We start from the raw sequence: 27,960 nt of genomic DNA on the forward strand, positions 1-27,960 counted from the left end.
GGTCTTGACTCAGGACTTGACTGTAGACTTGTTGGTCTTCACTCAGGACTTGACTGGAGACTTGTTGGTATTGACACAGGACTTGACTGTAGACTTGTTGGTATTGACACAGGACTTGACTGTAGACTTGTTGGTCTCCACTCAGGACTTGACTGTAGACTTGTTGGTCTTCACTCAGAACTTGACTGTAGACTTGTTGGTCTTCACTCAGAACTTGACTGGAGACTTGTTGGTCTCCACTCAGGACTTGACTGTAGATTTGTTGGTCTCCACTCAGGACTTGACTGTAGACTTGTTGGACTTGACTGCAGACTTGTTAGTCTCCACTCAGGACTTGACTGCAGACTTGTTAGTCTCCACTCAGGACTTGACTGGAGACTTGTTGGTCTCCACTCAGGACTTGACTGTAGACTTGTTAGTCTTGACTCAGAACTTGACTGTAGACATGCTGGTGTTGGTCTTGACTCAGGACTTGTTCGTATTGACTTTGGACCACAAGTATTTCTGGCTGGTTTCGGTTGAGTTGAGGTCACTTTGTTAGTTTTCTGCTCTGTTGGTCTTTTTCCTGCCCAGATATGTGGATGAATTGTTCACCAGAAGCTCCGCCTCCTGTATGTTCTTCTTCTTTCCTGCTGTGTTTGCAGACCCCCAGGCTGCTGTTCAGTGAAGCATCACTCTGCTATTAATACATCGATGGTCTGCTGGCAGCACAGCGTCTGAAGCTGCTGGATTTATCTTCTACACAGATTCTCAAAGGAGCAGAGTTCACTGCCACAAAGCGTCTTCTTGTTTTAGGACGTTTTCTGCCTTTTGGACGTTAACCTGAGGAGGTGGACTGTTTTGGACAGATATGGGGGACTTCTGGGGCAACATAGCCAGTCAGAGAGTGTCCAGAGCGATGCTGATGGTATGTATATTGTATGTCTCATCAGTTATTTTACTCAAGAGATAGTTTAGTAGTAATAACTTCATTAGAGATAGTTTAGTGGTTATAACTTCATTAGAGATAGTTTAGTAGTAATACCTTCATTAGAGATAGTTCAGTGGAAATAACTTCATTAGAGATAGTTAGTGGTAATAAATTCATTAGAGATTGTTTAGTGGTAATAACTTCATTAGAGATAGTGTAGAGGTAATAACTTCATTAGAGATAGTTTAGTGGTAATAACGTCAAACATAGTGTAGTAGTTATAACTTCATTAGAGATAGTTTAGTGGTAATAACTTCATCGTGTGTCATTACTGGTGCTCGCTCCTCGCGTCACTACGGTGATGATAGCCTTAACGTCGATCAGCACACAGAGACTGATCCACCGGTCTATCACTGCTGCTCTAATAAATATGTATTCATATATCAACTTCTTCTTATTGTTCTTGTTTTCTTTTTTCTTCTTCTCTTTCTTGTTTTGATTGTTGTTGTTTTTGTTCTATGTGTTCTTTTCATTGTTGTTGTTTTTCTTGCTCTTCTATTTGTTCTTGTTGTTGTTGTTCTCCTTCTTCCTGTCCATGCTGCTGCAGGGGAACGAGGAGGAGGCCGTGCTGGACCAGGGGAAGACCAGCTCCACCCTCTACACTAAATTTGAGACGGAAGAACTGGAGAGTGAGTCCACACACAAACCTTTATACATTATATTTATATTACAGAGAAAATCAAGACCACAGAGAGAAAACGTGAAGCCAGAAACTGCTTTGTGTTCAGGGAGTTAAAACATGTTGATATATATATATATATATATATATATATATATATATATATATATATATATATATATATATATATATATATATATATATATATTCTGTGTGTGTGTGTATATATATATATAAGTATAATTTGTAACTTTATTGATGTCTCCTGATTGGTCGTTTCCTCCCTCAGGTCACAGAGCCGTGTACGTTGGCGTCCACGTTCCTCTGGGCCGAGAGAGTCGGCGGCGTCCCCGTCACAGAGGACACCGTCATCACCAGAGACGCACCGTACGAGAGTCGCCCTCGTGCGGTGCGTCCAGCTTCTGTCAGTCACTCAATCGCACTGATCGTCACATCAACACACGTGGTCATACAGGATGTTCTGTCCCGCAGACACGCCGTCTCAGAGGGTCCAGTTCATCCTGGGGACGGAGGACGGAGACGAGGAGCACACGTCCCACGACCTGTTCACCGAGCTGGACGAGATCGCCTTCAGAGACGGAGACTTCCAGGAGTGGAAGGAGACGGCCAGGCGAGGACACTTTAATGACATTTATACTCTGTTTAAACTGTTGTTTAGCTAAACTCCTTTCTGTCTTCATTCACACTGACTGATTCTGATCCTGAAACTAAACACATCCATTGTACTGGAACTTGAAAAGACATTAAGCATTGCTGGATGTCTGGAAGCGCCTCTTATATTTCAGACCCACCATGAGGATTCACATCAGTTCCATGTCGAGCAGCGATCAGAGATGTGTAATGCCCCTGTGCTCCGGGAGGGGAGGTAACTCTGTTCTCTGTTCAGGTGGCTGAAGTTTGAGGAGGACGTGGAGGACGGAGGTGAGCGTTGGAGTAAACCCTACGTGGCCACGCTGTCCCTCCACAGTCTGTTTGAGCTGCGCTCCTGCATCCTGAACGGCACCGTGCTGCTCGACATGAGGGCCGACACCATCGAAGACATCGCAGGTCGGACCCACGACCAACACTGTGCAGCGAAGAGCCGACGTTTAATGAAGAGATGTGTAGCGAAGAGTTATTGTTTAATGAAGAGATGTGTAGCGGAGAGTTATTGTTTAATGAAGAGATGTGTAGCGGAGAGTTATTGTTTAATGAAGAGATGTGTAGCGGAGAGTTATTGTTTATTGAAGAGATGTGTAGCGGAGAGTTATTGTTTAATGAAGAGATGTGTAGCGGAGAGTTATTGTTTAATGAAGAGATGTGTAGCGGAGAGTTATTGTTTAATGAAGAGATGTGTAGCGGAGAGTTATTGTTTAATGAGATGTGTAGCGAACATTTAATAAAGAGATGTGTAGCAAAGAGCCATCTCACATACTGTTTCATGTACATGTCACATACCGAGTCATGGACTGTGTAATGGTCATGGATCGTGTCATGATTGTGTCATGGCCATGGATCGTGTCATGGACCGTCTCATGGTCATGGACCGTGTCATGTACCGTGTCATGGACCGTTTCATGGTCATGGACCGTGTCATGGACCGTGTCATGGACCGTCTCATGGTCATGGACCGTGTCATGGACCGTGTCATGGACCGTGTCATGGTCATGGACCGTGTCATGTACCGTGTCATGGACCGTGTCATGGTCATGGACCGTGTCATGTACCGTGTCATGGACCGTCTCATGGTCATGGACCGTGTCATGTACCGTGTCATGAACCGTCTCATGGTCATGTGCCGTCTCATGGTCATGGACCGTGTCATGGACCGTCTCATGGTCATGTACCGTGTCATGGACCGTGTCATGGACCGTGTCATGGTCATGTGCCGTCTCATGGTCATGGACCGTGTCATGTACCGTGTTATGGACCGTGTCATGGACTGTGTCATGTACCGTGTCATGGACCATGTCATTGACCGTGTCATGGTCATGTGCCGTCTCATGGTCATGGACCGTGTCATGTACCGTGTCATGGACCGTGTCATGGACTGTGTCATGTACCGTGTCATGTACCGTGTCATGGTCATGTGCCGTCTCATGGTCATGGACCGTGTCATGGTCATGTGCCGTCTCATGGTCATGGACCGTGTCATGGTTATGTGCCGTCTCATGGTCATGGACCGTGTCATGTACCGTGTCATGGACTGTGTCATGTACCGTGTCATGTACCATGTCATGGACCGTGTCATGGACCGTGTCATGGTCATGGACCGTGTCATGTACCGTGTCATGGACCGTGTCATGGTCATGGACCGTGTCATGGACCGTGCCATGGTCATGGACCGTGTCATGTACGTGTCATGGACCGTGTCATGGTCATGGACCGTGTCATGGACTGTGTCATGGACCGTGTCATGGACCGTGTCATGGACCGTGTCATGGTCATGGACCGTGTCATGTACCGTGTCATGGACCGTGTCATGGTCATGGACCGTGTCATGGACCGTGCCATGGTCATGGACCGTGTCATGTACGTGTCATGGACCGTGTCATGGTCATGGACCGTGTCATGGACTGTGTCATGGACCGTGTCATGGACCGTGCCATGGTCATGGACCGTGTCATGTACGTGTCATGGACCGTGTCATGGTCATGGACCGTGTCATGGACTGTGTCATGGACCGTGTCATGGACCGTGTCATGGTCATGGACCGTGTCATGGACCGTGTCATGGACTGTGTCATGGACCGTGTCATGGACCGTGTCATGGACCGTGTCATGGTCATGGACCGTGTCATGGACCGTGTCATGGACTGTGTCATGGACCGTGTCATGGTCATGTGCCGTCTCATGGTCATGGACCGTGTCATCGACTGTGTCATGGTCATGGACCGTGTCATGGACTGTGTCATGGACCGTGTCATGGTCATGGACCGTGTCATGGACTGGGTCATGGTCATGGACCGTGTCATGGACTGTGTCATGGTCATGGACCGTGTCATGGACTGTGTCATGGACCGTGTCATGGTCATGGACCGTGTCATGGACCGTGTCATGGTCATGGACCGTGTCATGGACCGTGTCATGGTCATGGACCGTGTCATGGTCATGGACCGTGTCATGGACCGTGTCATGGTCATGGACCGTGTCATGGACCGTGTCATGGTCATGGACCGTGTCATGGACCGTGTCATGGTCATGGACCGTGTCATGGACCGTGTCATGGTCATGGACCGTGTCATGGTCATGGATCGTGTCATGGACTGTCTCATGGTCATGGACCGTCTCATGGTCATGGATCGTGTCATGGACAGTATCATGGTCATGAACCATGTCATGGACCGTATCATGGTCATGGACCGTGTCATGGACCATGTCATGGACCGCCTCATGGTCATGGACCACCTCATGGATCGTGTCATGGACCGTATCATGGACCATGTCATGGACCGCCTCATGGTCATGGACCGTGTCATGGACCGTGTCATGGTCATGGACCGTGTCATGGACCGTGTCATGGTCATGTGCCGTCTCATGGTCATGGACCGTGTCATGGACCGTGTCATGGACCGTGTCATGGTCATGGACCGTGTCATGGTCATGGACCGTGTCATGGTCATGTGCCGTCTCATGGTCATGGACCATGTCATGGACCGTGTCATGGTCATGTGCCGTCTCATGGTCATGGACCGTGTCATGGACCGTGTCATGGACCGTGTCATGGTCATGGACCGTGTCATGGACCGTGTCATGGACCTTGTCATGGTCATGGACCGTGTCATGGTCATGGATCGTGTCATGGACTGTCTCATGGTCATGGACCGTGTCATGGACCGTGTCATGGACCGTGTCATGGTCATGGACCGTGTCATGGTCATGGATCGTGTATGGACTGTCTCATGGTCATGGACCGCCTCATGGTCATGGATCGTGTCATGGACCGTGTCATGTACTGTGTCATGGATCGTGTCATGGATCGTGTCATGGACCATGTCATGGTCATGGATCGTGTCACGGACCGTGTCATGGTCATGGATCGTGTCATGGACCGTGTCATGGTCATGGATCGTGTCATGGTCCGCGTCATGGTCCGCGTCATGGACCGCGTCATGGACCGTGTCATTGACCGCGTCATGGACCGTGTCATGGACTTCCTTTTGTCCCGCCCCTTGTGCAGACATGGTGATTGACAGCATGCTGGCGTCGGGCCAGCTGGAGGAGAGCGTTGGAGAGAAGGTGAAGGAGGCCATGTTGAGGCGTCACCACCATCAGAGCGAGAAGAAGCTGAGCAACCGAATCCCGCTGGTTCGATCTTTTGCTGATATCGGCAAGAAACACTCTGATCCCCATTTACTGGAACGCAATGGTGAGACCTCTTATTGTTCTGTATATTAAATAGATCTGCAGGGTGGTCCGGATCTTTACTTTCCAGATGGATGTGACGTGAGCGTGGAGTTATCTGCTTCTATGTGTTTAAATACATAAAGTCATGGATGAATTACTGATAAAAGTCCTGATTGTTGCATATTTCTATGAAAGCTCATAACGTATTTTTGACCATTTCTGAATGTTTCTCTTGAATAAAGTGTCTGATTGGTGCACGGCATCGTGTTTCATAACGCTTGTTTTTAGGAGACTTTGTCTTCTATGACGGCTGCAAAAACTAACTTTATAGTTAGTTAATAATAATGTTTCCTTCCTGTCAGCAGGAAGGAAACAAACATCTGAACAAACCCGCTGAGTCAGCGACTTAATAACCAGCTAGTGTGTGTGTGTGTGTGCGTGTGTGTGTGTGTGTGTGTGTGTGTGTGTGTGTGTGTGCAGAGTCTGTCTCAAACAGAAGATTATAATGCAGAACAATAATAAGAAGTCCTGTCGTCCTTCATTGTCAGTTACTGTTTACTACAGGCAACACGGAGGCTCCTAATACAATGACATGAGGAATATGAATGTTTAACGTGGACTACACCATCATCGTGTGCTCTATCAGACAGAAGCTCAGGTTATCAAGCTCTCTCTCCTCTGCAGGTCTGCTGCCTTCCCCTCAGTCGGCTCCAGGAAACCTGGACAGCAAGAACAGCGAGAGTCGCATCAACGGAGGAAGCAAAGAGAACACGGTGGACCTCAGCCGGGTAAAGGCCTCCCCCCCCCACCCCTCCGCCACAAGACGCCTGCATCAGATAACAATGGCTGCTTTGAGGATCACCTCCATGACTTTCATGTTTAGTGCCATAAATAACACTCTGGATCATAGAGTCGTTTATAAAGTTAATTCAGTCATAATCATTTCTCTCTGTCCTCCATCATCACTTAAAATATAGAGATGGTAGAGATATAGTTCAACCTGTATAGATAGTAGAGATATAGTTTAACCTGTATAGATAGTAGAGATATAGTTTAACCTGCAGAGATATAGTTTAACCTGCAGAGATATAGTTTAACCGGTAGAGATATAGTTTAACTTGTAGAGATATAGTTAAACTTGTAGAGATATAGTTTAACGTGTAGATATATAGTTTAACATATAGATATATTAGAGATATAGTTTAGCTTGTAGAGATATAGTTTAACCTGTAGAGATATAGTTAAACTTATAGAGATATAGTTTAACCTGTAGAGATATAGTTTAACCTGTAGAGATATAATTTAACTTGTAGAGATATATTTTAACTTGTAGATAAAGTAGAGATATAGTTTAACCTGTAGATATATAGTTTAACCTGTAGAGATATAGTTTAACTTGTAGAGATATAGTTTAACCTGTAGAGATATAGTTAAACTTGTAGAGATATAGTTTAACCTGTAGATATAGTAGAGATATAGTTTAACTTGTAGAGATATAGTTTAACTTGTAGAGATAGTAGAGATATAGTTTAACTTGTAGAGATATAGTTTAACCTGTAGAGATATAGTTTAACTTGTAGAGATAGTAGAGATATAGTTTAACTTGTAGAGATATAGTTTAACTTGTAGAGATAGTAGAGATATAGTTTAACTTGCAGAGATATAGTTAAACCTGTAGAGATATAGTTAAACTTGTAGAGATAGTAGAGATATAGTTTAACCTGTAGAGATATAGTTCAACCTGTAGAGATACGGGTCAAATGTGGAGATAAACTTTACAACAAGATGTACAACATTTTGAAGTGACAGGAAGCCATAATGGCCCAATGAAGACACTGCTGTCAGTCATGTGAGTCCGGCTAGTGAACCCTAGCAGCCAATCAGAAGCCGTGTTGTGGAGGATGACTCCCTTGTTTCTCAGCAGGACTGTGACTGTGTTTGTTTGCTTCCAGCGGCCGGCAGAAAGCCCGTCGTAAGTCTGCTCACCTGTCAATCACCTGGCTGTCGACCAATCAGTGGCCTGTGTTGTGGCTCCTCCCACCCTGTGTTGTTGTTGTTGTTGTTGTTTGGCTCCATCAGCTGTGACGTCTCCATGATCTGTTGGCTGAATGTTGCATCATGATGGCATCACTGTGTCTCCCTGTGGGAACTGAGCAAACAGGATTCTGAGACAGAAATCAATAATGGAGTAATGAATACACCTGAGACCAGTGACTCACCTGAGACCACCAGGGACTCACCTGAGACCACCATGGACTCACCTGAGACCACCAGGGACTCACCTGAGACCAGCGACTCACCTGAGACCACCAGGGACTCACCTGAGACCACCAGTGACTCACCTGAGACCACCAGGGACTCACCTGAGACCACCAGGGACTCACCTGAGACCAGTGACTCACCTGAGACCACCAGTGACTCACCTGAGACCACCAGGGACTCACCTGAGACCAGTGACTCACCTGAGACCACCAGGGACTCACCTGAGACCACAAGTGACTCACCTGAGACCACCAGGGACTCACCTGAGACCACCAGGGACTCACCTGAGACCAGTGACTAACCTGAGACCACCAGTGACTCACCTGAGACCACCAGGGACTCACCTGAGACCAGTGACTCACCTGAGACCACCAGGGACTCACCTGAGACCACCAGGGACTCACCTGAGACCAGTGACTCACCTGAGACCACCAGGGACTCACCTGAGACCACCAGTGACTCACCTGAGACCACCAGGGACTCACCTGAGACCACCAATGACAGTGACTCACCTGAGACCACCAATGACAGCGACTCACCTAAGACCCCCAGGGACTCAGCTGAGACCAGTGCTGCACCCTCTACAGGCAGCAGTGCTCAGGTAACCCTCCATCACGTGTTCCAGGTGGATATGAGCTTCATGAAGAAGATCCCTCCAGGTGCGGAGGCCTCCAATGTCTTGGTTGGCGAAGTGGACTTCCTGGAGCGGCCGATCATCGCCTTCGTCCGGCTCGCCCCCGCCATGCTGCTGCGCGGCCTCACCGAGGTGCCGGTGCCCACCAGGTGAACATGCGTCACATGATCAGGTTGTCCAGACACGCCCTTTTAAAGAGACAGACATGCTGTTTGATTTCCTGTCATTTCGTCAGTCTGTCAAAATAACACCTCTATTTTACAGAGAACTATGACGTGAACACATTTGGTGTTGGCTGTATATGTACACATATTATTCATATACATGTATATATGTTGAGGGGTCTGTGCTCTTGCCCCTCCAGGTTTCTCTTCCTGCTGCTCGGCCCGTTTGGAAAAGGCCCACAGTACCATGAGATCGGTCGCTCCATCGCCACGCTGATGACGGACGAGGTGAGGAGAAGCTTTTATATTCATCAAAGTATCAAATCTGGCTGAATGACACCAGCGGGTTCAAGCGAGAAGGGAAAACGCGTCTTCACGTCTCTCCGCTAGATTTTCCACCATGTTGCGTACAAGGCGAAGGACCGGACCGACCTGCTGTCGGGGCTCGATGAGTTCCTGGACCAGGTCACCGTGCTTCCTCCGGGCGAGTGGGACCCCAGCATCCGCATCGAGCCGCCCAAGAGCGTCCCGTCTCAGGTGAGCCCGCCGCAGTCCGACCTCTGACCTCTGATGTGAAACATAAAGGCCCAGTCTCCACCTCACGGACTCTGAGGCTCTGCTTCTCCTGAGGGTTTGGTTCTGTCCCTCTGTCACATCGTAGACGGTTTGAGTCTCTCAGACATGTTGACCCTTTATGATCCCTTTAGTAAGTCATTACCCACAATTCATAGCAATATGACGTTAACACACAGTTCTCAATGGAAGCATGAAGACGTAAACAAAGAGACACGTGATAAAATACCTTTACACTACAACATTACGGGTTTAAAGAACACATGAAATCAGAGGAATGTAGCAGAAAATATATTTATAATATTTATTTACATTCATCAAACATTTCGTTTTGACAAAACGAGTAAACAGATCATTTGAAGTGACTTCATCTCGTGAGGAAGACGTTCAAATCAATGAATAAAATGTATAAAATAAATACACAATTGTACACAATATCTTGACAGCAAAGTGCTGTCACTCATATTCAGGTCTTGAGGGTTTAAGTCTGAGGGTTCAGGTCTGAGGGTTCAGGTCTTGAGGGTTCAGGTCTGAGGGTTCAGGTCTTGATGGTTCAGGTCTTGAGGCTTCAGGTCTGAGGGTTCAGGTCTTGAGGGTTCAGGTCTTGAGGGTTCAGGTCTGAGGGTTCAGGTCTTGAGGGTTCAGGTCTTGAGGGTTCAGGTCTGAGGGTTCAGGTCTGAGGGTTCAGGTCTGAGGGTTCAGGTCTTGAGGGTTCAGATCTGAGGGTTCTGGTCTTGAGGATTCAGGTCTGAGGGTTCAGGTCTTGAGGGTTCAGGACTTGAGGGTTCAGATCTGAGGGTTCAGGTCTTGAGGGTTCAGGACTTGAGGGTTCAGGTCTGAGGGTTCAGGTCTTGAGGGTTCAGGTCTGAGGGTTCAGGTTTTGAGGGTTCAGGTCTGAGGGTTCAGGTCTTGAGGGTTCAGATTTGAGGGTTCAGGTCTTGAGGGTTCAGGTCCTGAGGGTTCAGGTCTGAGGGTTCAGGTCTTGAGGGTTCAGGTCTGAGGGTTCAGGTCTGAGGGTTCAGGTCTTGATGGTTCAGGTCTGAGGGCTCAGGTATTGAGGGTTCAGGTCTGAGGGTTCAGGTCTTGAGGGTTCAGGTCTCAGGGTTCAGGTCTTGATGGTTCAGGTCTGAGGGCTCAGGTCTTGAGGGTTCAGGTCAGAGGGTTCAGGTCTTGAGGCTTCAGGTTTGAGGGTTCAGGTCTTGAGGGTTCAGGTCTTGAGGGTTCAGGTCTGAGGGTTCAGGTCTCAGGGTTCAGGTCTGAGGGTTCAGGTCTTGAGGGTTCAGATCTGAGGGTTCTGGTCTTGAGGGTTCAGGTCTGAGGGTTCAGGTCTTGAGGGTTCAGGACTTGAGGGTTCAGGTCTGAGGGTTCAGGTCTTGAGGGTTCAGGTCTGGAGGGTTCAGGTCTTGAGGGTTCAGATCTGAGGGTTCAGGTCTTGAGGGTTTAGGTCTTGAGGGTTCAGGTCTGAGGGTTCAGGTATGAGGGTTCAGGTCTTGAGGGTTCAGGTCTGAGGGTTCAGATCTGAGGGTTCAGGTCTTGAGGGTTCAGGTCTGAGGGTTCAGGTCTTGAGGGTTCAGGTCTGAGGGTTCAGGTTTTGAGGGTTCAGGCCTTGAGGGTTCAGATCTGAGGGTTCAGGTCTGAGGGTTCAGGTCTTGAAGGTTCAGATCTGAGGGTTCAGGTCTTGAGGGTTCAGGTCTGAGGGTTCAGGTCTTGAGGGTTTAGGTCTTGAGGGTTCAGGTCTGAGGGTTCAGGTATGAGGGTTCAGGTCTTGAGGGTTCAGGTCTGAGGGTTCAGATCTGAGGGTTCAGGTCTTGAGGGTTCAGGTCTGAGGGTTCAGGTCTTGAGGGTTCAGGTCTGAGGGTTCAGGTTTTGAGGGTTCAGGCCTTGAGGGTTCAGATCTGAGGGTTCAGGTCTGAGGGTTCAGGTCTTGAAGGTTCAGATCTGAGGGTTCAGGTCTTGAGGGTTCAGGTCTGAGGGTTCAGGTCTTGAGGGTTCAGATCTGAAGGTTCAGGTCTTGAGGGTTCAGATCTGAGGGTTCAGGTCTTGAGGGTTCAGGTCTTGAGGGTTCAGGTCTGAGGGTTCAGGTCTTGAGGGTTCAGGTCTGAGGGTTCAGGTCTTGAGGGTTCAGGCCTTGAGGGTTCAGGTCTTGAGGGTTCAGGTCTGAGGGTTCAGGTCTTGAGGGTTCAGGTCTGAGGGTTCAGGTCTTGAGGGTTCAGGTCTGAGGGTTCAGGTCTGAGGGTTCAGGTCTGAGGGTTCAGGTCTTGAGGGTTCAGGCCTGAGGGTTCAGGTCTGAGGGTTCAGGTCTGAGGGTTCATGTCTGAGGGTTCAGGGGGACATTGGGACTGGGCCATGAACTCTGTTTCTGTCTGTCTCTCTGCAGGAGAAGAGGAAGATGGCGTCAGCCCCCAATGGCTCCGCCCACGGCTGTGACGTCGCTAAGGAGGCGGAGCATCAGGCAGGACCCGAGCTGCAGAGGACAGGCAGGTCAGTGGGGTTGGACCCTCCCACAGGGCTCTCTACTGTACCAGCTCTCGTTCAATGGTCCGGACCTCATAGAGGGTTGGAGATGTTTAAGATAGTGTCTCACTGCCGTCTACCGGCTTCCACTGATAACCCCAGCCGCCCGGGAGGTCCCCTTGGTCAGTTAATGGCAGCTTCCCTCTAGTGGCCCTCGGCTCTTTGTAGGTGCCAGGATAGGTTTTAATAGCTAGGAAAAAGCTCTACGGGTCTGTTAGTGGACTGGGAACTAGAATAACCGGTCAGAACTATATTGATGTTATGCACACAGTACTTCAACTTTTTTTTTCAGGGTCTCAGGGGTCTGGTGGAACCGTAGAGTCTAGATGACAGAGTCCGTCCTCTGGTCCTTCAGGCTCTTCAGGGTCTTCAGGGTCTGGTGGAACCGTAGAATCTAGATGACAGAGTCCGTCCTCTGGTTCTTCAGGGTCTCAGGGGTCTGGTGGAACCGTAGAGTCTAGATGACAGAGTCGTCCTCTGGTCCTTCAGGGTCTTCGGGGGTCTGGTGAACGACGTCCGGAGGAAAGCCCCCTTCCTGTGGAGTGACGTCCGAGATGCCTTCAGCCTGCAGTGCTTGGCGTCCGTCCTCTTCCTCTACTGCGCCTGCATGTCGCCCGTCATCACCTTTGGGGGTCTGCTGGGAGAAGCCACCAATGGAAACATAGTAAGAACGGGACCAGAACCCTGTAGAGTCCTGTAGAGTCCTGTAGAACCCGGTAGAGTCCTGTAGAACCCCGTAGAACCCGGTAGAGTCCTGTAGAACCCTGTAGAACCCGGTAGAGTTCTGTAGAGTCCTGTAGAGCCCCGTCAGTGACCCTGTATCTCTCTCTCTCTCTCTCTGGTAGAGCGCCATAGAGTCTCTGTTGGGGGCGTCTCTGACCGGCGTGGTCTACTCCCTGTTCTCCGGTCAGCCGCTCACCATCCTGGGCAGCACCGGTCCGGTTCTGGTCTTTGAGAAGATCCTCTTCAAGTTCTGCAGGTGAGACGGGCTCCTGATTGTGTTTGATCAGCTCATTACCATAAAGCCCTGGGGCTGGTCCCTCTGTCCTCTTCCAAAAATATATCAAATATAATATAAATGTAAATAATATATAAATAATACATGCATGTAAATAATATATACATGTAAATAATATATGCATGTAATAATATATACATGTAAATAATATATAAACGTAAATAATATATAAATGTAAATAATATATAAATGTAAATAATATATACATGTAGATACTATATACATGTAAATAATATCAATATAATATTAATATAAATAATACATGAATATAAATAATATATGAACTAGGGTAACTGATTAATCGCATGATTTTTCCAAAATTACAAATTTGCCTCGGAGGGCTTTACAATCTGTACACATACGACATCCTGACGTCTGTGTACATATGTACAGTATACACATCTATATATATATTTGTATATATATATAGATGTATATATATACATATATATACACATCTCTCTCTCTCTCTCTCTCTCTCTCTCTCTCTATATATATATATATATATATATATATATATATATATATACATATATACATAGAAACACATATCTAATATCTATTTTATATTTATGTGAATGTGTAATTTTAACTGAAGAGATCCTGAACGCATCACAATGAAACACGTTAGTTTATTAAATTAAATCAATAATAATAATATCTTTTAGTTTGGAGCAAATATTCAGTGAACAAATATAATAATAATAATAATTATATTTATATATTAATAATCTTTTATGTCTCAACTCTTAAAGAGAAACTGAAGAAGTCAAAACAAGAAGATGAGTTTAGATCAAAGATTCTTTATTTAGAGGGAACTGAAGATGATGATGATGAAGGAGTCAGTCAGTGGCGTCCTCTATGGGATGAAGATGATGAAGAGGAGTCCTCCTCACATGGGGAACAGCAGGAAGCCGCTGAAGGTGCTGTGGTGGTTGCTGTTGTCCCAGATCTGTGTGTTCAGCCACAGCACCATCTTCAGCGCGTCGCCCGCCTCCAGCAGCAGGGCGGCGCCGTTGGACGCCGTGTCGCTGCCCCCTCCGGACGGCTGCTCGTGGGCGATCAGCTGGACCTCAGCAGAGTTCTTGTAGAGCACGGCGCTCATGGGGAAGTCGCTGGGAGCATTGGCCGTGAAGCGGATGTAGTAGACTCCACGAACCGGGGCGGTGAACTCACCTGGGGGAGGAGGAAGAGGAGGAAGAGGAGGATGGGGAGGAGGAAGAGCAAGATGGAGATGAGGAAGAGCAAAATGGGGAGGAGGAGGAAGAGTTGGTAAACAATTAAATCTCAATCTCCCTCAGGATTAATAAATATCCAACCAGAAGTAACGCTCTATTAAGTTCTATGAAGTAACGTCCTAATAAGCAACGTCCTAATAAGTAGCGTCCTAGTTAGTAGCGTCCTAATTAGTAGCGTCCTAATTAGTAACGTCCTAATTAGTAACATCCTAATAAGTAATGTTCTAATTAGTAACACCCTAATAAGTAACGTCCTAATAAGAAACGTTCTAATTAGTGACATCCTAATAAGTAATGTCTTAATTAGTAGCGTCCTAATAAGTAATGTCCTAATTAGTAACGTTCTAATAAGTAACGTTCTAATAAGTAACGTCCTAATAAGTAACATCCTATTAAGTAACGGTTGAATAAGTAGTGTTCTAATAAGTAACATCCTAAGTAGCAACGTCCTAGTGAGTAATGTTCTAATAAGTAGCGCCCTAATAAGTAACGCCCTAATAAGTAACGCCCTAATAAGTAACGCCCTAATAAGTATCGTTCTAATTAGTGACATCCTAATAAGTAACGTCCTAATAAGTAACGTCCTAATTAGTAACGTCCGAATAAGTAGCGTCCTAATTAGTAACGTCATAATTAGTAACGTCATAATTAGTAACGTTCTAATAAGTACTGTTCTAATTAGTAACGCCCTAATAAGTAGCGTCCTAATTAGTAGCATCCTAATAAGTAGCGTCCTAATTAGTAACGTCCTAATAAGTAATGTTCTAATTAGTAACATCCTCATAAGTAACGTCCTAATAAGTAATGTTCTAATTAGTAACGTCCTAATAAGTAACGTCCTATTAAGTAACGTCCTATTAAGTAGCGGTCGAATAAAGAATGTTATAATAAGTAACATCCTAATTAGTACCGTCCTAATAAGTAATGTTCTAATTAGTAACGTTCTAATAAGTAACGTCTTAATAAGTAGGGTCCTAATAAGTAACGTTCTAATAAGTAACGTCCTAATAATAACGTCCTAATAAGTAACGTCCAAATTGGTAACGTCCTAATAAGTAACGTCCTAATAAGTAACGTTCTAATAAGTAACGTCCTAATAATAACGTCCTAATAAGTAACGTCCAAATTGGTAACGTCCTAATAAGCAACGTTCTAATAAGTAATGTTCTAATTAGTAACGTCCTAATTAGTAGCGTCCTAATAAGTAATGTTCTAATTAGTAACGTCCTAATAAGTAACGTCCTAATAAGTAACGTCCTAATAAGTAACGTCCTCATAATAACGTCCTAATAAGTAGCGTCCTAATTAGTATCGTCCTAATAAGCAACGTTCTAATAAGTAACGTTCTATATAAAACGTCCTAATTAGTAATGTCCTAATAAGTAATGTTCTAATTAGTTACTTCCTAATAAGTAATGTCCTAATAAGTAACGTTCTAATAAGTAGCGTCTTAATTAGTATCGTCCTAATAAGCAACGTTCTAATAAGTAATGTCCTAATTAGTAACGTCCTAATAAGCAACGTCCTAATAAGTAACGTTCTAATTAGTAACGTCCTAATAAGTAATGTCTTAATTAGTAACGTCCTAATAAGTATTGTCCTAATTAGTAGCGTTTTTAATAAGTAACATCCTAATAAGTAATGTAAGTAATATAAGTAAAGTAAGGACACTGACCCGTCTCAGAGCTGTAGGCCTGTCCAATGTTGGTCAGGACGTCCTTATAGACCAGAGTTCTGCTTCCTGACGTGGTCTTCTGGAGACCGTTTCCTCCGAGAGACACTGCGAACGCTACCTTCGGTACGTCTAAAGGGAAACAAAGCAGATATGAATACACATTGATGTAGATTAATAGCATTAGTTTTATTGGCATATTCATCTGTGTATTTACACTGCAAAAATGAAAAAGGAGTTTTATTCATGTCATTATTGCAATAACTTCCACAAGAGGGTGCTCCTCCATCCCAACTAAGGCCAGAAAAGAGAGGCGCTTGTTTTGAGCCTCGGTGCAGCCCTCTGGCCACCACATTTGATCATTATTATTATTAAACAAGTATTTCAGGTAGTGGTTGACCTCTCATGTCCTTCAGCTGCTTCTCGGTGGTGTCCAGTCTCTCTTTGACTCCTGCAAACACACAGCAACGATGAACGGATCAATAACCAGTAATCAGCTCCTAATAACCGGGGAGGAGCAAAGACGTCCACATGGAGACTCACCCAGGTTGTCTGTCTGAAGCTGCTTCACTGAGGCCTGAAGAGCCTTCAGTTTGGCTTCAGCGTCAAACTCTGTCGGAGCTTCGTCCGTCCTGTAACACAAACACACAACATGTCTGTCTTTAGGAGCTCCGTCCTGTAACACAAACACACAAGTCTGTCTTTAGGAGGTCTGTCCTGTAACACAAACACACAACATGTCTGTCTTTAGGAGGTCTGTCCTGTAACACAAACACACAAGTCTGTCTTTAGGAGCTCCGTCCTGTAACACAAACACACAAGTCTGTCTTTAGGAGCTCCGTCCTGTAACACAAACACACAAGTCTGTCTTTAGGAGCTCCGTCCTGTAACACAAACACACAAGTCTGTCTTTAGGAGCTCCGTCCTGTAACACAAACACACAAGTCTGTCTTTAGGAGGTCTGTCCTGTAACACAAACACACAAGTCTGTCTTTAGGAGGTCTGTCCTGTAACACAAATTTATTATTATTATTACAATTTAAGTGGTGGTGATAGTTGTAGTAGTGTAAGTGGTGTTGGTGGTAGTAGAAGTGGTGATAGTTGTAGTAGTGTAAGAGGTGGTAGTGGTAGTAGAAGTGGTGGTGGTAGTTGTAATAGTGTAAGTGGTGTTGGTGGTAGTAGAAGTGGTGTTGGTGGTAGTAGAAGTGGTGATAGTTGGAGTAGTGTAAGTGGTGGTAGTAGAAGTGGTGATAGTTGGAGTAGTGTAAGTGGTGTTGGTAGTAGAAGTGGTGGTAGTTGGAGTAGTGTAAGTGGTAGTAGTAGAAGTGGTGATAGTTGGAGTAGTGTAAGTGGTGTTGGTAGTAGAAGTGGTGATAGTTGTAGTAGTGTAAGTGGTGGTGTTAGAAGTGGTGATAGTTGTAGTAGTGTAAGTGGTGGTGTTAGAAGTGGTGATAGTTGTAGTAGTGTAAGTGGTGGTGGTAGAAGTGGTGATAGTTGTAGTAGTGTAAGTGGTGGTAGTAGAAGTGGTGATAGTTGTAGTAGTGTAAGTGGTGGTAGTAGAAGTGGTGATAGTTTTAGTAGTGTAAGTGGTGCCCTGTATTTCCAGCTGCTGTAGTAAAAGCTGAGTCCTCCTCACATGGGGAACAGCAGGAAGCCGCTGAAGGTGCTGTGGTGGTTGCTGTTGTCCCAGATCTGTGTGTTCAGCCACAGCACCATCTTCAGCGCGTCGCCCGCCTCCAGCAGCAGGGCGGCGCCGTTGGACGCCGTGTCGCTGCCCCCTCCGGACGGCTGCTCGTGGGCGATCAGCTGGACCTCAGCAGAGTTCTTGTAGAGCACGGCGCTCATGGGGAAGTCGCTGGGAGCATTGGCCGTGAAGCGGATGTAGTAGACTCCACGAACCGGGGCGGTGAACTCACCTGGGGGAGGAGGAAGAGGAGGAAGAGGAGGATGGGGAGGAGGAAGAGCAAGATGGAGATGAGGAAGAGCAAGATGGAGATGAGGAAGGAGGATGGAAGCTGTTATTGAGATGGTTTAACCCTCTGATGGAGTCTCACCTGTCTCCGCGTTGTAAGCCCCGCCCACGTTGGTCAGAACGTCCTTGTAAACCAGGTCTTTGTTGCCGGAGGTGGTCTTCAGCAGACCGTTTCCTCCCAGCGACGCAGCGAAGGCCACTTTAGGTGTTCCTGAGCAGAAGAGCGTTACAGCTACACGCGGCAGGGTTTGGGTTCTCACCTTGGACCCTCGTCAGCTCTAATAAAGGGTTTGGGTTCTCACCTCGGACCCTCGTCAGCTCTAATAAAGGGTTTGGGTTCTCACCTCGGACCCTCGTCAGCTCTAATAAAGGGTTTGGGTTCTCACCTCGGATCCTTGTCAGCTCTAATAAAGGGTTTGGGTTCTCACCTCGGATCCTTGTCAGCTCTAATAAAGGGTTTGGGTTCTCACCTCGGATCCTTGTCAGCTCTAATAAAGGGTTTGGGTTCTCACCTCGGACCCTCGTCAGCTCTAATAAAGGGTTTGGGTTCTCACCTCAGACCCTCGTCAGCTCTAATAAAGGGTTTGGGTTCTCACCTCGGACCCTCGTCAGCTCTAATAAAGGGTTTGGGTTCTCACCTCAGACCCTTGTCAGCTCTAATAAAGGGTTTGGGTTCTCACCTCGGACCCTCGTCAGCTCTAATAAAGGGTTTGGGTTCTCACCTCGGACCCTCGTCAGCTCTAATAAAGGGTTTGGGTTCTCACCTCAGACCCTTGTCAGCTCTAATAAAGGGTTGGGTTCTCACCTCGGACCCTCGTCAGCTCTAATAAAGGGTTGTGGGTTCTCACCTCGGACCCTCGTCAGCTCTAATAAAGGGTTGTGGGTTCTCACCTCGGACCCTCGTCAGTTCTAATAAAGGGTTGTGGGTTCTCACCTCGGACCCTTGTCAGCTCTAATAAAGGGTTGGGTTCTCACCTCGGACCCTTGTCAGCTCTAATAAAGGGTTGGGTTCTCACCTCGGACCCTCGTCAGCTCCCTCTCAGCCAGGTCCAGACGATCCATCATCACTGAGGAATTCAAGAGAGAAAGCATGAACACAGCGGCTCAGACTGAACTCTGACTCTCTTTATCTTATGAAGGTTCTCCTTTTACCGGAGAGAATGGGAAGTATCCAAGAGTCCTCCATAATAACAGCTGTTATTATGTATATATATACATATATGTATATATATACATATATGTACATATATATATATATGTATATATATATATACATACACATGTATGTATGTACTGATACAGTATATATACATACAGTACATACATACATGTGTATATATATAAATACATACATACATACAGTATATATATATACCCTGTATGTATGTATGTATATACTGTATGTGTGTATATACACACAGTATATACATACACACATACAGTACATACATACATGTGTATGTATGTATGTATGTATGTATATATATATATATATATATATATATATATATATATATATATATATATATACACATACATACAGTATATACTGTACATGCCCTATATATATATATATATATATATATACACATACATATATACATATATATATATATATATATATATATATATATATATATATATATATACATACACTGTGTGTATATATGTATATATACATACACATGTATGTATGTATGTATGTATGTATGTACATACATACAGTATATACATACATATATATATATATACATGCAGTATATATATACCCTGTATTTATGTATGTATGTATATATATATATATATATATATATATATATATATATATATATATATATATATATATTTATATATATTTCTACATGCATATATTCCCGTCGTATACATATTGGTAGACGCAGCCTCACCTGTCCTCTCGGCCTTCAGCTCATCCAGAGCGTTCTGGACCGTCTTCAGATCAACCCGGCCATCGACCGGCTGAGCCGATCCGAACTGGGCCAGAGGTACCAGCAGCAGCAGGACCCAGCAGGACATGGTGGGACCAGTACAGGACGGGGGCGGCTGATGCTCTTATAGACCCCGGCCGGGTCGATGGCCTCGGTGTCGCAATGCTGCTGCAGCTGACCCCTATCAGCAGGGCGCTGGAGATAAGCCATGGTCATTCACCCTTTAGCTCCTGTACCCTTCCTGTCCCGTCTGAGTCCCTCCAGAGTCCATCTGTTTGATTATTGATCGGTTCATTAGTTCTGGGCTCAGTTGAATCTAGATGGTCAATGTCACTTACGGGTCCTGGTCCTTCAGCCAGTCTTCTGTTTGAATTTCCACATAACATTCCATAACATTTCCACTTTCTTTGGTAAAGAGTGAAGTGGCTTTGAGATGAGGATCTGTGTTTTGCAGTGAACTTCTCCGTCTGTCCTCAGTGACTACGGTCTGTCCTACCTGTCCCTGCGGACCAGTATCGGACTCTGGACCGCCTTCCTCTGCCTGCTGCTGGTCGCTACCGACGCCAGCTCTCTGGTCTGCTACATAACCCGCTTCACCGAGGAGGCCTTCGCCTCCCTCATCTGCATCATCTTCATCTACGAGTCTCTGGAGAAGCTGATCCGCCTCGGGGAGCGGTACCCCGTGAACATCAACAACCACCTGGACAACCTCACCTTCTACACGTAAGAACGACTGAAGGTCTACAGGTCTGATGCTCTGAAGGTCTACAGGCCTGATGGTCTACAGGTCTGAGGGTCTACAGGTCTGATGGTCTACAGGTCTGAGGGTCTACAGGTCTGATGGTCTACAGGTCTGAGGGTCTACAGGTCTGATGGTCTACAGGTCTGAGGGTCTACAGGTCTGATGGTCTGAAGGTCTGAGGGTCTACAGGTCTGAGGGTCTACAGGTCTGATAGTCTGAAGGTCTATAGGTCTGAGGGTCTACAGGTCTGATGGTCTGAAGGTCTACAGGTCTAAAGGCCTACAGGGCTGATGGTCTAAAGGTCTGAGGGTCTACAGGTCTGGAGGGCTGAAGGTCTAAAGGTCTGATGGTCTAAAGGTCTGATGGTCTAAAGGGTTAAAGGTCTAAAGGACTGATGGTCTGATGGTCTAAAGGACTGGTGGTCTAAAGGTCTGAATGTCTAAAGGTCTGATGGTCTAAAGGTCTGAAGGTCTAAAGGTCTGATGGTCTAAAGGTCAAAAGGTCTGATGGTCTAAAGGTCTGATGGTCTATAGGTCTGAAGGTCTAAAGGTCTAAAGGTCTGATGGTCTAAAGGTCTAAAGTTCTAAAGGTCTGATGGTCTAAAGGTCTGATGGTCTAAAGGTCTAAAGGTCTGAAGTTCTAAAGGTCTGATGGTCTAAAGGTCTAAAGGTCTGATGGTCTAAAGGTCAAAAGGTCTGATGGTCTAAAGGTCTGATGGTCTATAGGTCTGAAGTTCTAAAGGTCTGATGGTCTAAAGGTCTAAAGGTCTGAAGTTCTAAAGGTCTGATGGTCTAAAGTTCTAAAGGTCTGATGGTCTAATGGTCTAAAGGTCTAAAGGACTGAAGGTCTAAAGGGTTAAAGGTCTAAAGGACTGATGGTCTGATGGTCTAAAGGACTGGTGGTCAAAAGGTCTGAATGTCTAAAGGTCTGATGGTCTAAAGGTCTGAAGGTCTAAAGGTCTGAAGGTCTAAAGGTATGATGGTCTAAAAGTCTGAAGTTCTAAAGGTCTGATGGTCTAAAGGTCTGATGGTCTAAAGGTCTAAAGGTCTAAAGGTCTGATGGTCTAAAGGTCTAATGGTCTAAAGGTCTGAAGTTCTAAAGGTCTAAAGGTCTAAAGGTCTGATGGTGTAAAGGTCTAAAGGTCTGATGGTCTAAAGGTCTAAAGGTCTAAAGGTCTGATGGTCTAAAGGTCTGATGGTCTAAAGGTCTAAAGGTCTAAAGGTCTGATGGTCTAAAGGTCTAATGGTCTGATGGTCTAAAGGTCTGATGGTCTAAAGGTCTAAAGATCTAAAGGTCTAAAGGTCTGAAGGTCTAAAGGTCTGATGGTCTAAAGGTCAAAAGGTCTGATGGTCTAAAGGTCTGATGGTCTAAAGGTCTGAAGGTCTAAAGGTCTAAAGGTCTGATGGTCTAAAGGTCTGATGGTCTAAAGGTCTGATGGTCTAAAGGTCTGAAGTTCTAAAGGTCTGAAATTCTAAAGGTCTGATGGTCTAAAGGTCTAAAGGTCTAATGGTCTAAAGGTCTAAAGGACTGAAGGTCTGAAGGGTTAAAGGTCTAAAGGACTGAAGATCTAAAGGGTTAAAGGTCTAAAGGACTGGTGGTCTAAAGGTCTGAATGTCTAAAGGTCTGATGGTCTAAAGGTCTGAAGGTCTAAAGGTCTGATGGTCTAAAGGTCTGATGGTCTAAAGGTCTAAAGGTCAAAAGGTCTGATGGTCTAAAGGTCTGAAGTTCTAAAGGTCTAAAGGTCTAGAGGTCTAAAGGTCTGATGGTCTAAAGGTCTAAAGGTCTGATGGTCTAAAGGTCTGATGGTCTAAAGGTCTAAAGGTCTAAAGGTCTGATGGTCTATAGGTCTAAAGGTCTGATGGTCTAAAGGTCTGATGGTCTAAAGGTCTGATGGTCTAAAGGTCTGATGGTCTATAGGTCTAAAGGTCTGATGGTCTAAAGGTCTGATGGTCTAAAGGTCTAAAGGTCTAAAGGTCTGAAGTTCTAAAGGTCTGATGGTCTAAAGGTCTGAAGGTCTGATGGTCTAAAGGTCTAAAGGTCTGATGGTCTAAAGGTCTAAAGGTCTGATGGTCTAAAGGTCTGATGGTCTAAAGGTCTAAAGATCTAAAGGTCTAAAGGTCTAAAGATCTGAAGGTCTAAAGGTCTGATATTCTAAAGGTCAAAAGGTCTGATGGTCTAAAGGTCTGATGGTCTAAAGGTCTGAAGGTCTAAAGGTCTAAAGGTCTGAAGGTCTAAAGGTCTGAAGGTCTAAAGGTCTAAAGGTCTGATGGTCTAAAGGTCTGAAGGTCTAAAGGTCTAAAGGTCTGATGGTCTAAAGGTCTGAAGTTCTAAAGGTCTGATGGTCTAAAGGTCTGATGGTCTAAAGGTCTAAAGGTCTGAAGTTCTAAAGGTCTGATGGTCTAAAGGTCAAAAGGTCTGATGGTCTAATGGTCTAAAGGTCTAAAGGACTGAAGGTCTAAAGGACTGATGGTCTGAAGGTCTAAAGGTCTGACGATGTGAATCTCATGACTTGTTTGTTCCTGGTTCAGGTGTCGGTGTTCTCAACCTGCCAACGTCTCAGATGAAGTCCAGCAGATGTGGACCAGCAGAAACGAGACCTCGGCAAGCATCCAGTGGGACGAGCTGACGGTGAAGGTCAGAAACTAGAAGTGCTGTTTGTCTCCGAGAGAACGGACCTTCATCGCCCTCTGAACCTGGTGAGTCTCTTTGTCTCCAGGACTGCCAGGACCTCCATGGGGACTTCCTGGGTCTGGCCTGCAGCCACAAAGGTCCCTTCATCCCCGACGTCCTCTTCTGGTCCGTCATCCTCTTCTTTGCTACCTTCTTCCTGTCCTCCTTCCTCAAAGAGTTCAAGACCATGAGATACTTCCCCACCAAGGTGCCTTCCTCTCAGTCGTTACTCATTCACTTCCTGAAGTTCTGCTCACCCATTTCCTTCTGAAGGAATCGCTTCTGAAGGGACTGACTTGGAGGATGTTCTCAGGGTTCTTACGGTCATGGAAGACCTGGAACAGTCATGGAGTTTAAAATGGTTATTTCCAGGCCTGGAAAAGTCCTTGAACCAAATAAAATCCCAAAAGTTTAGTAAAAGTCATGTAAATGTGTTATATTCATGTGTTCATGACGTTCATTTATGCTGAGTTTGAAATAATGAATATGCTTTTAAAAGAAAGACTCAAAATATAAGCAGGCATACATACAGGCATCTATATAAATGTTTATTCTTTTAATCAAACTATTGTCTCATTCATTTGTGTTTAAGGTTTACTGTATGCTTTGTATTCTCACTGTTAGTTTAAATACTACATTTACTCACTTTTTACTGTTTACACCCAGATTTCACTAAATGTTTGTAATGGACGTTTGGTTTAAAGTCATGGAAAAGATGCGTATGAATGCGTATGAATGCGTATGAACGCTGCGTTCTGTGTCTGCAGGTCCGGTCGTCCATCAGTGACTTCGCCGTCTTCCTGACCATCGTGGTCATGGTGTTGGTGGACTACCTGGTGGGCGTTCCTTCTCCCAAACTGGACGTCCCCGACCGCTTCCAGGTGACGGCGTGTTTGTGTTGATCAGCTGACCGGCAGCTCGTGGGTTCAGTGTCCACCGCTAAGGGACGGTCACGTGTCGGTGGCTCAGTGTGGCAACGGATCCGAGGTCAGAGGTCGCTGCCTATCAGCGGCTGGACTTTACATAACTCCTTCAGGTTCTAAAGGTTGCTGTTTCACATGAAGAATGGGAATGTTCTGTTACTCCTCTTCCTCAGTCCAGCCTATCAGTAATCATGGTTATAGGTTCACGTGGTGTTCAGTTTAAGTCAATAATCAGAATCACTGGCTGTTGTTCATTAATGTTCATCACGCTGTAGTTTATTATGATCCAATCACAATCAAATACTCTAGATGATCTTCAACCACGATTAAGTGAAATTGGACATTTTCTCATGTCAGGTGTGCCGTGAGAAAATGTCCAATTTCACGTAATCGGTCCCAAAAATTATTATTTAGTTGCTGCAAATAATGTTCCATTGTTGAGCGTCTGAGCTGCAATATAGTGGCTGGTCTAATAGTGAAATACTCTTCCATGCCAGCAGGGAGCGCAATAATCACCACATATGCTGTATGATGCTACAATGTGACATTTTGTAACTTTTGGCTTGTTGGTGTGGCTCAAAAAAGGTTGAAAAGCACTGCTCTAGAGAGCCAAACGTGGATTTGTCCGCCACTAGAAATAGTCCCTATTGGAGAATAATTCACCAGCTATACTCCGCCCACAAACATCTGTTATCATGCTCACTCACAAAGTATAAACCTAAGAGTGTAGCGCCCCCTAGGGCTGCGTGTGAGAAGCAAAGTGTGTCGTTGAAGTTGGTCTTCGTCCGCTCAGCCCACCTTCAGCACCCGCGGGTGGCTGATCTCCCCGCTGGGACCGAACCCCTGGTGGACGCTGCTGGCGGCCGCCGTCCCCGCCGTGCTCTGCACCATCCTCGTCTTCATGGACCAGCAGATCACCGCTGTCATCGTCAACCGGAAGGAGAACAAACTGAAGGTCAGGACGGACGGACGGCCGGCGCCGGAGCCGAGTGTCCGCCGGAGCGGCTCGCTGACGGACTCTTTGTGTTGCAGAAGGGCTGTGGCTACCACCTGGACCTGCTGGTGGTGGCGGTGATGCTGGCCGTCTGCTCCGTCATGGGCCTGCCGTGGTTCGTGGCGGCGACCGTCCTGTCCATCTCGCACGTCAACAGCCTGAAGCTGGAGTCGGACTGTGCAGCGCCGGGCGAGCGGCCGAGGTTTCTAGGCATCGTGGAGCAGAGGGTCACCGGCTTCCTGATCTTCGTCCTGATGGGCTGCTCCGTCTTCATGACCTCCGCCCTCAAGGTGAACGTCGCAGCGGAGATACGTCCGTCCTCGTGTCTAAGCGTCTTGATTGACTTCCTTCTGTCCTCCAGTTCATCCCGATGCCCGTCCTGTACGGAGTCTTCCTCTACATGGGCGTGTCCTCGCTCAAAGGCATTCAGGTCTGTCTCCGTGTCCCTCGTCTGTCCCGCTGCCACCACTCTGTGTCTCTGATGCCTCGTCCGTCTCCGTCTGTCTCCGTCTGTCTCCGTCCGTCTCCGTCCGTCTCCGTCTGTCTCCGTCCGTCTCCGTCTGTCTCCGTCTGTCTCCGTCCCGCAGCTGTTTGACCGCATCAAGCTGTTCGGCATGCCGGCCAAACACCAGCTGGACCTGATCTACCTTCGCTACGTGCCGCTGTGGAAGGTCCACGTCTTCACCGCGGTGCAGCTGTCCTGCCTCGTCGTCCTCTGGGCCATCAAGACCTCGGCCGCCGCCGTCGTCTTCCCCATGATGGTGAGCGGACGCAGAGGGGCCGGGTCTTGTTTCGGCGTCTCTCTGGGTCTAACCGGTCTCTTCTTGCAGGTTCTGGCTCTAGTGTTCATCCGGAAGCTTCTGGACTTCTGCTTCACCAAGAGAGAGCTGAGCTGGCTAGACGACCTGATCCCGGAGAGCAAGAAGAAGAGGGACGATGACAAGAAGAAGAAGGAGAAGGAGGTGAGCCTCAGGAACTTTAGTCTTTACCCCGTCCAGACTCTGCCTCTCTGACTGGTTCGTCTCTGCAGGATGCTCTGCGGATGCTGCAGGAGGAGGAGGACCTGATCAGGAACCTGAAGGAGGAGGAGGAGGTACCAATCAGGAACCTGAAGGGGGAGGAGAACCTGAAGGGAGAGGAGAACCCGATCAGGAACCTGAAGGAGGAGGAGAACCTGAAGGGAGAGGAGAACCCGATCAGGAACCTGAAGGGCCTGTGAGTCGGTATCATGGGAGCACTGAGCAGGACAGTTTTGTTGATTGGTGGGTTGGTTTGTTAGTTAGCTAGTTGGTTAGTTAGTTAGTTGGTGGATTAGTTAGTTAGTTAGGTAGGTAGGTGGTTAGTTAGTTAGTTAGTTAGTTAGTTAGTTAGGTAGGTAGGTGATTGGTTAGTTAGTTGGTGGGTTAGTTAGTTAGGTAGTTAGGTGGTTGGTTAGTTAGTTAGTTAGTTGCTGGGTGGGTTGGTTGGTTTGTTGGTTGTTTGGTTGATTAGTTAGCTATATAGCTAGTTAGTTGATTAGTTAGTGAATTATTTAGTTGGTTGGTTACTTGATGGTTACTTGATTGGGTGGGTTGGTTGGCTGGTTAGTTAGTTAGTTAGTCAGTTGGTTGGCTTGTTAGTGAGCCAGTCCAATAATTAGTTGGTTGGTTACTTGGTTGGTTAGTTGGTTGGTTGGTTGGTTGGTTGGGTGGGTGGGTGTGTTGGTTGGTTGGTTGGTTCGTTAGTCGGTTGGTTGGTTAAATGGGAGGTGGTTATAAACTGCAGTGATCAATGTGCAGAATTTGTATTTATAGATGAAAAAACTGATGAATAAATCAATAGGATGTTGTTGATGTTTTTGTTATTATCGTTATTGTGGATATCATTGTTGTTTTGTTGATAATGTTGTTGTTGTTCCAGCCAGGACCAGCTGCAGAGTATCCAGATCAACGTGGAGGATGAGGACGGCCGGAGCGTTGTGGATGCTGAGACGTCTCTATGATGGAGGACCAGGTCTTCGGTGATGAAGGACCAGGTCCTCTATGATGGAGGACCAGATCCTCTATGATGGAGGACCAGGTCTTCTGTGATGAAGGACCAGGTCCTCTATGATGGAGGACCAGGTCCTCTATGATGGAGGACCAGGTCCTCTGTGATGGAGGACCAGGTCTTCTATGATGGAGGACCAGGTCTTCTATGATGGAGGACCAGTTCCTCTATGATGGAGGACCAGGTCTTCTGTGATGGAGGACCAGGTCTTCTATGATGGAGGACCAGGTCCTCTATGATGGAGGACCAGGTCCTCTGTGATGGAGGACCAGGTCTTCTGTGATGGAGGACCAGGTCTTCTATGATGGAGGACCAGGTCCTCTATGATGGAGGACCAGTTCCTCTATGATGGAGGACCAGTTCCTCTATGATGGAGGACCAGTTCCTCTATGATGGAGGACCTGGTCCTCTATGATGGAGGACCTGGTCCTCTTGATGGAGGACCTGGTCCTCTGAGCTGAGTTCAAAGGTCAATCAGGCTTCACTCCTGAAGGTTTTATGTTCTCGTCGTTTGATGCTGAAACATAGAGACTTCCTCAGGTTTTTACTGCTGTGCTGTGATTGGCAGCTGAAGCACCAATCACAGCAGAGTAAAGTTAAATTTGATTGTTTTACTTTTTTTCTCCTGCTTTCATGAAACAGCAGGTTTTGACTTAATCTGTTCATAAATAATAA

General features: G+C 46.3%; 2 protein-coding genes across 2 annotated transcripts; one reads left to right on the forward strand and one right to left on the reverse strand.

Annotated features, from left to right (window-relative positions):
• Window positions 1-850: 850 nt before the first annotated feature.
• On the forward strand, window positions 851-27,238 carry LOC306744737 (sodium bicarbonate cotransporter 3-like; the record flags this gene model as incomplete). Its single annotated transcript, XM_079227418.1, has 24 exons — window positions 851-907; window positions 1,518-1,599; window positions 1,879-1,998; window positions 2,082-2,220; window positions 2,497-2,657; window positions 5,769-5,957; window positions 6,620-6,723; window positions 8,823-8,980; window positions 9,196-9,283; window positions 9,386-9,532; window positions 11,946-12,049; window positions 12,572-12,746; window positions 12,928-13,061; window positions 20,406-20,651; window positions 23,199-23,304; window positions 23,387-23,548; window positions 24,108-24,221; window positions 25,057-25,218; window positions 25,296-25,547; window positions 25,619-25,687; window positions 25,845-26,018; window positions 26,088-26,219; window positions 26,288-26,472; window positions 27,157-27,238. The coding sequence occupies 24 exons, from the start codon at window positions 851-853 to the stop codon at window positions 27,236-27,238; spliced, it is 3,342 nt and encodes a 1,113-aa protein (XP_079083544.1).
• LOC306745177 (complement C1q tumor necrosis factor-related protein 4-like) lies at window positions 13,993-20,016 on the reverse strand (the record flags this gene model as incomplete). The annotated part of the gene is made up of 8 exons (XM_079227929.1): window positions 13,993-14,276; window positions 16,014-16,142; window positions 16,411-16,461; window positions 16,554-16,642; window positions 17,647-17,926; window positions 18,065-18,193; window positions 18,999-19,049; window positions 19,890-20,016. 8 exons carry the CDS (start codon window positions 20,014-20,016, stop codon window positions 13,993-13,995), a joined length of 1,140 nt encoding a protein of 379 aa, XP_079084055.1.
• Window positions 27,239-27,960: the final 722 nt, after the last annotated feature.

This window comes from Taurulus bubalis, assembly GCF_910589615.1.
Source record: "Taurulus bubalis genome assembly, chromosome: 12".
In the NCBI taxonomy this organism is placed as follows: Eukaryota; Metazoa; Chordata; class Actinopteri; order Perciformes; family Cottidae; genus Taurulus; species Taurulus bubalis.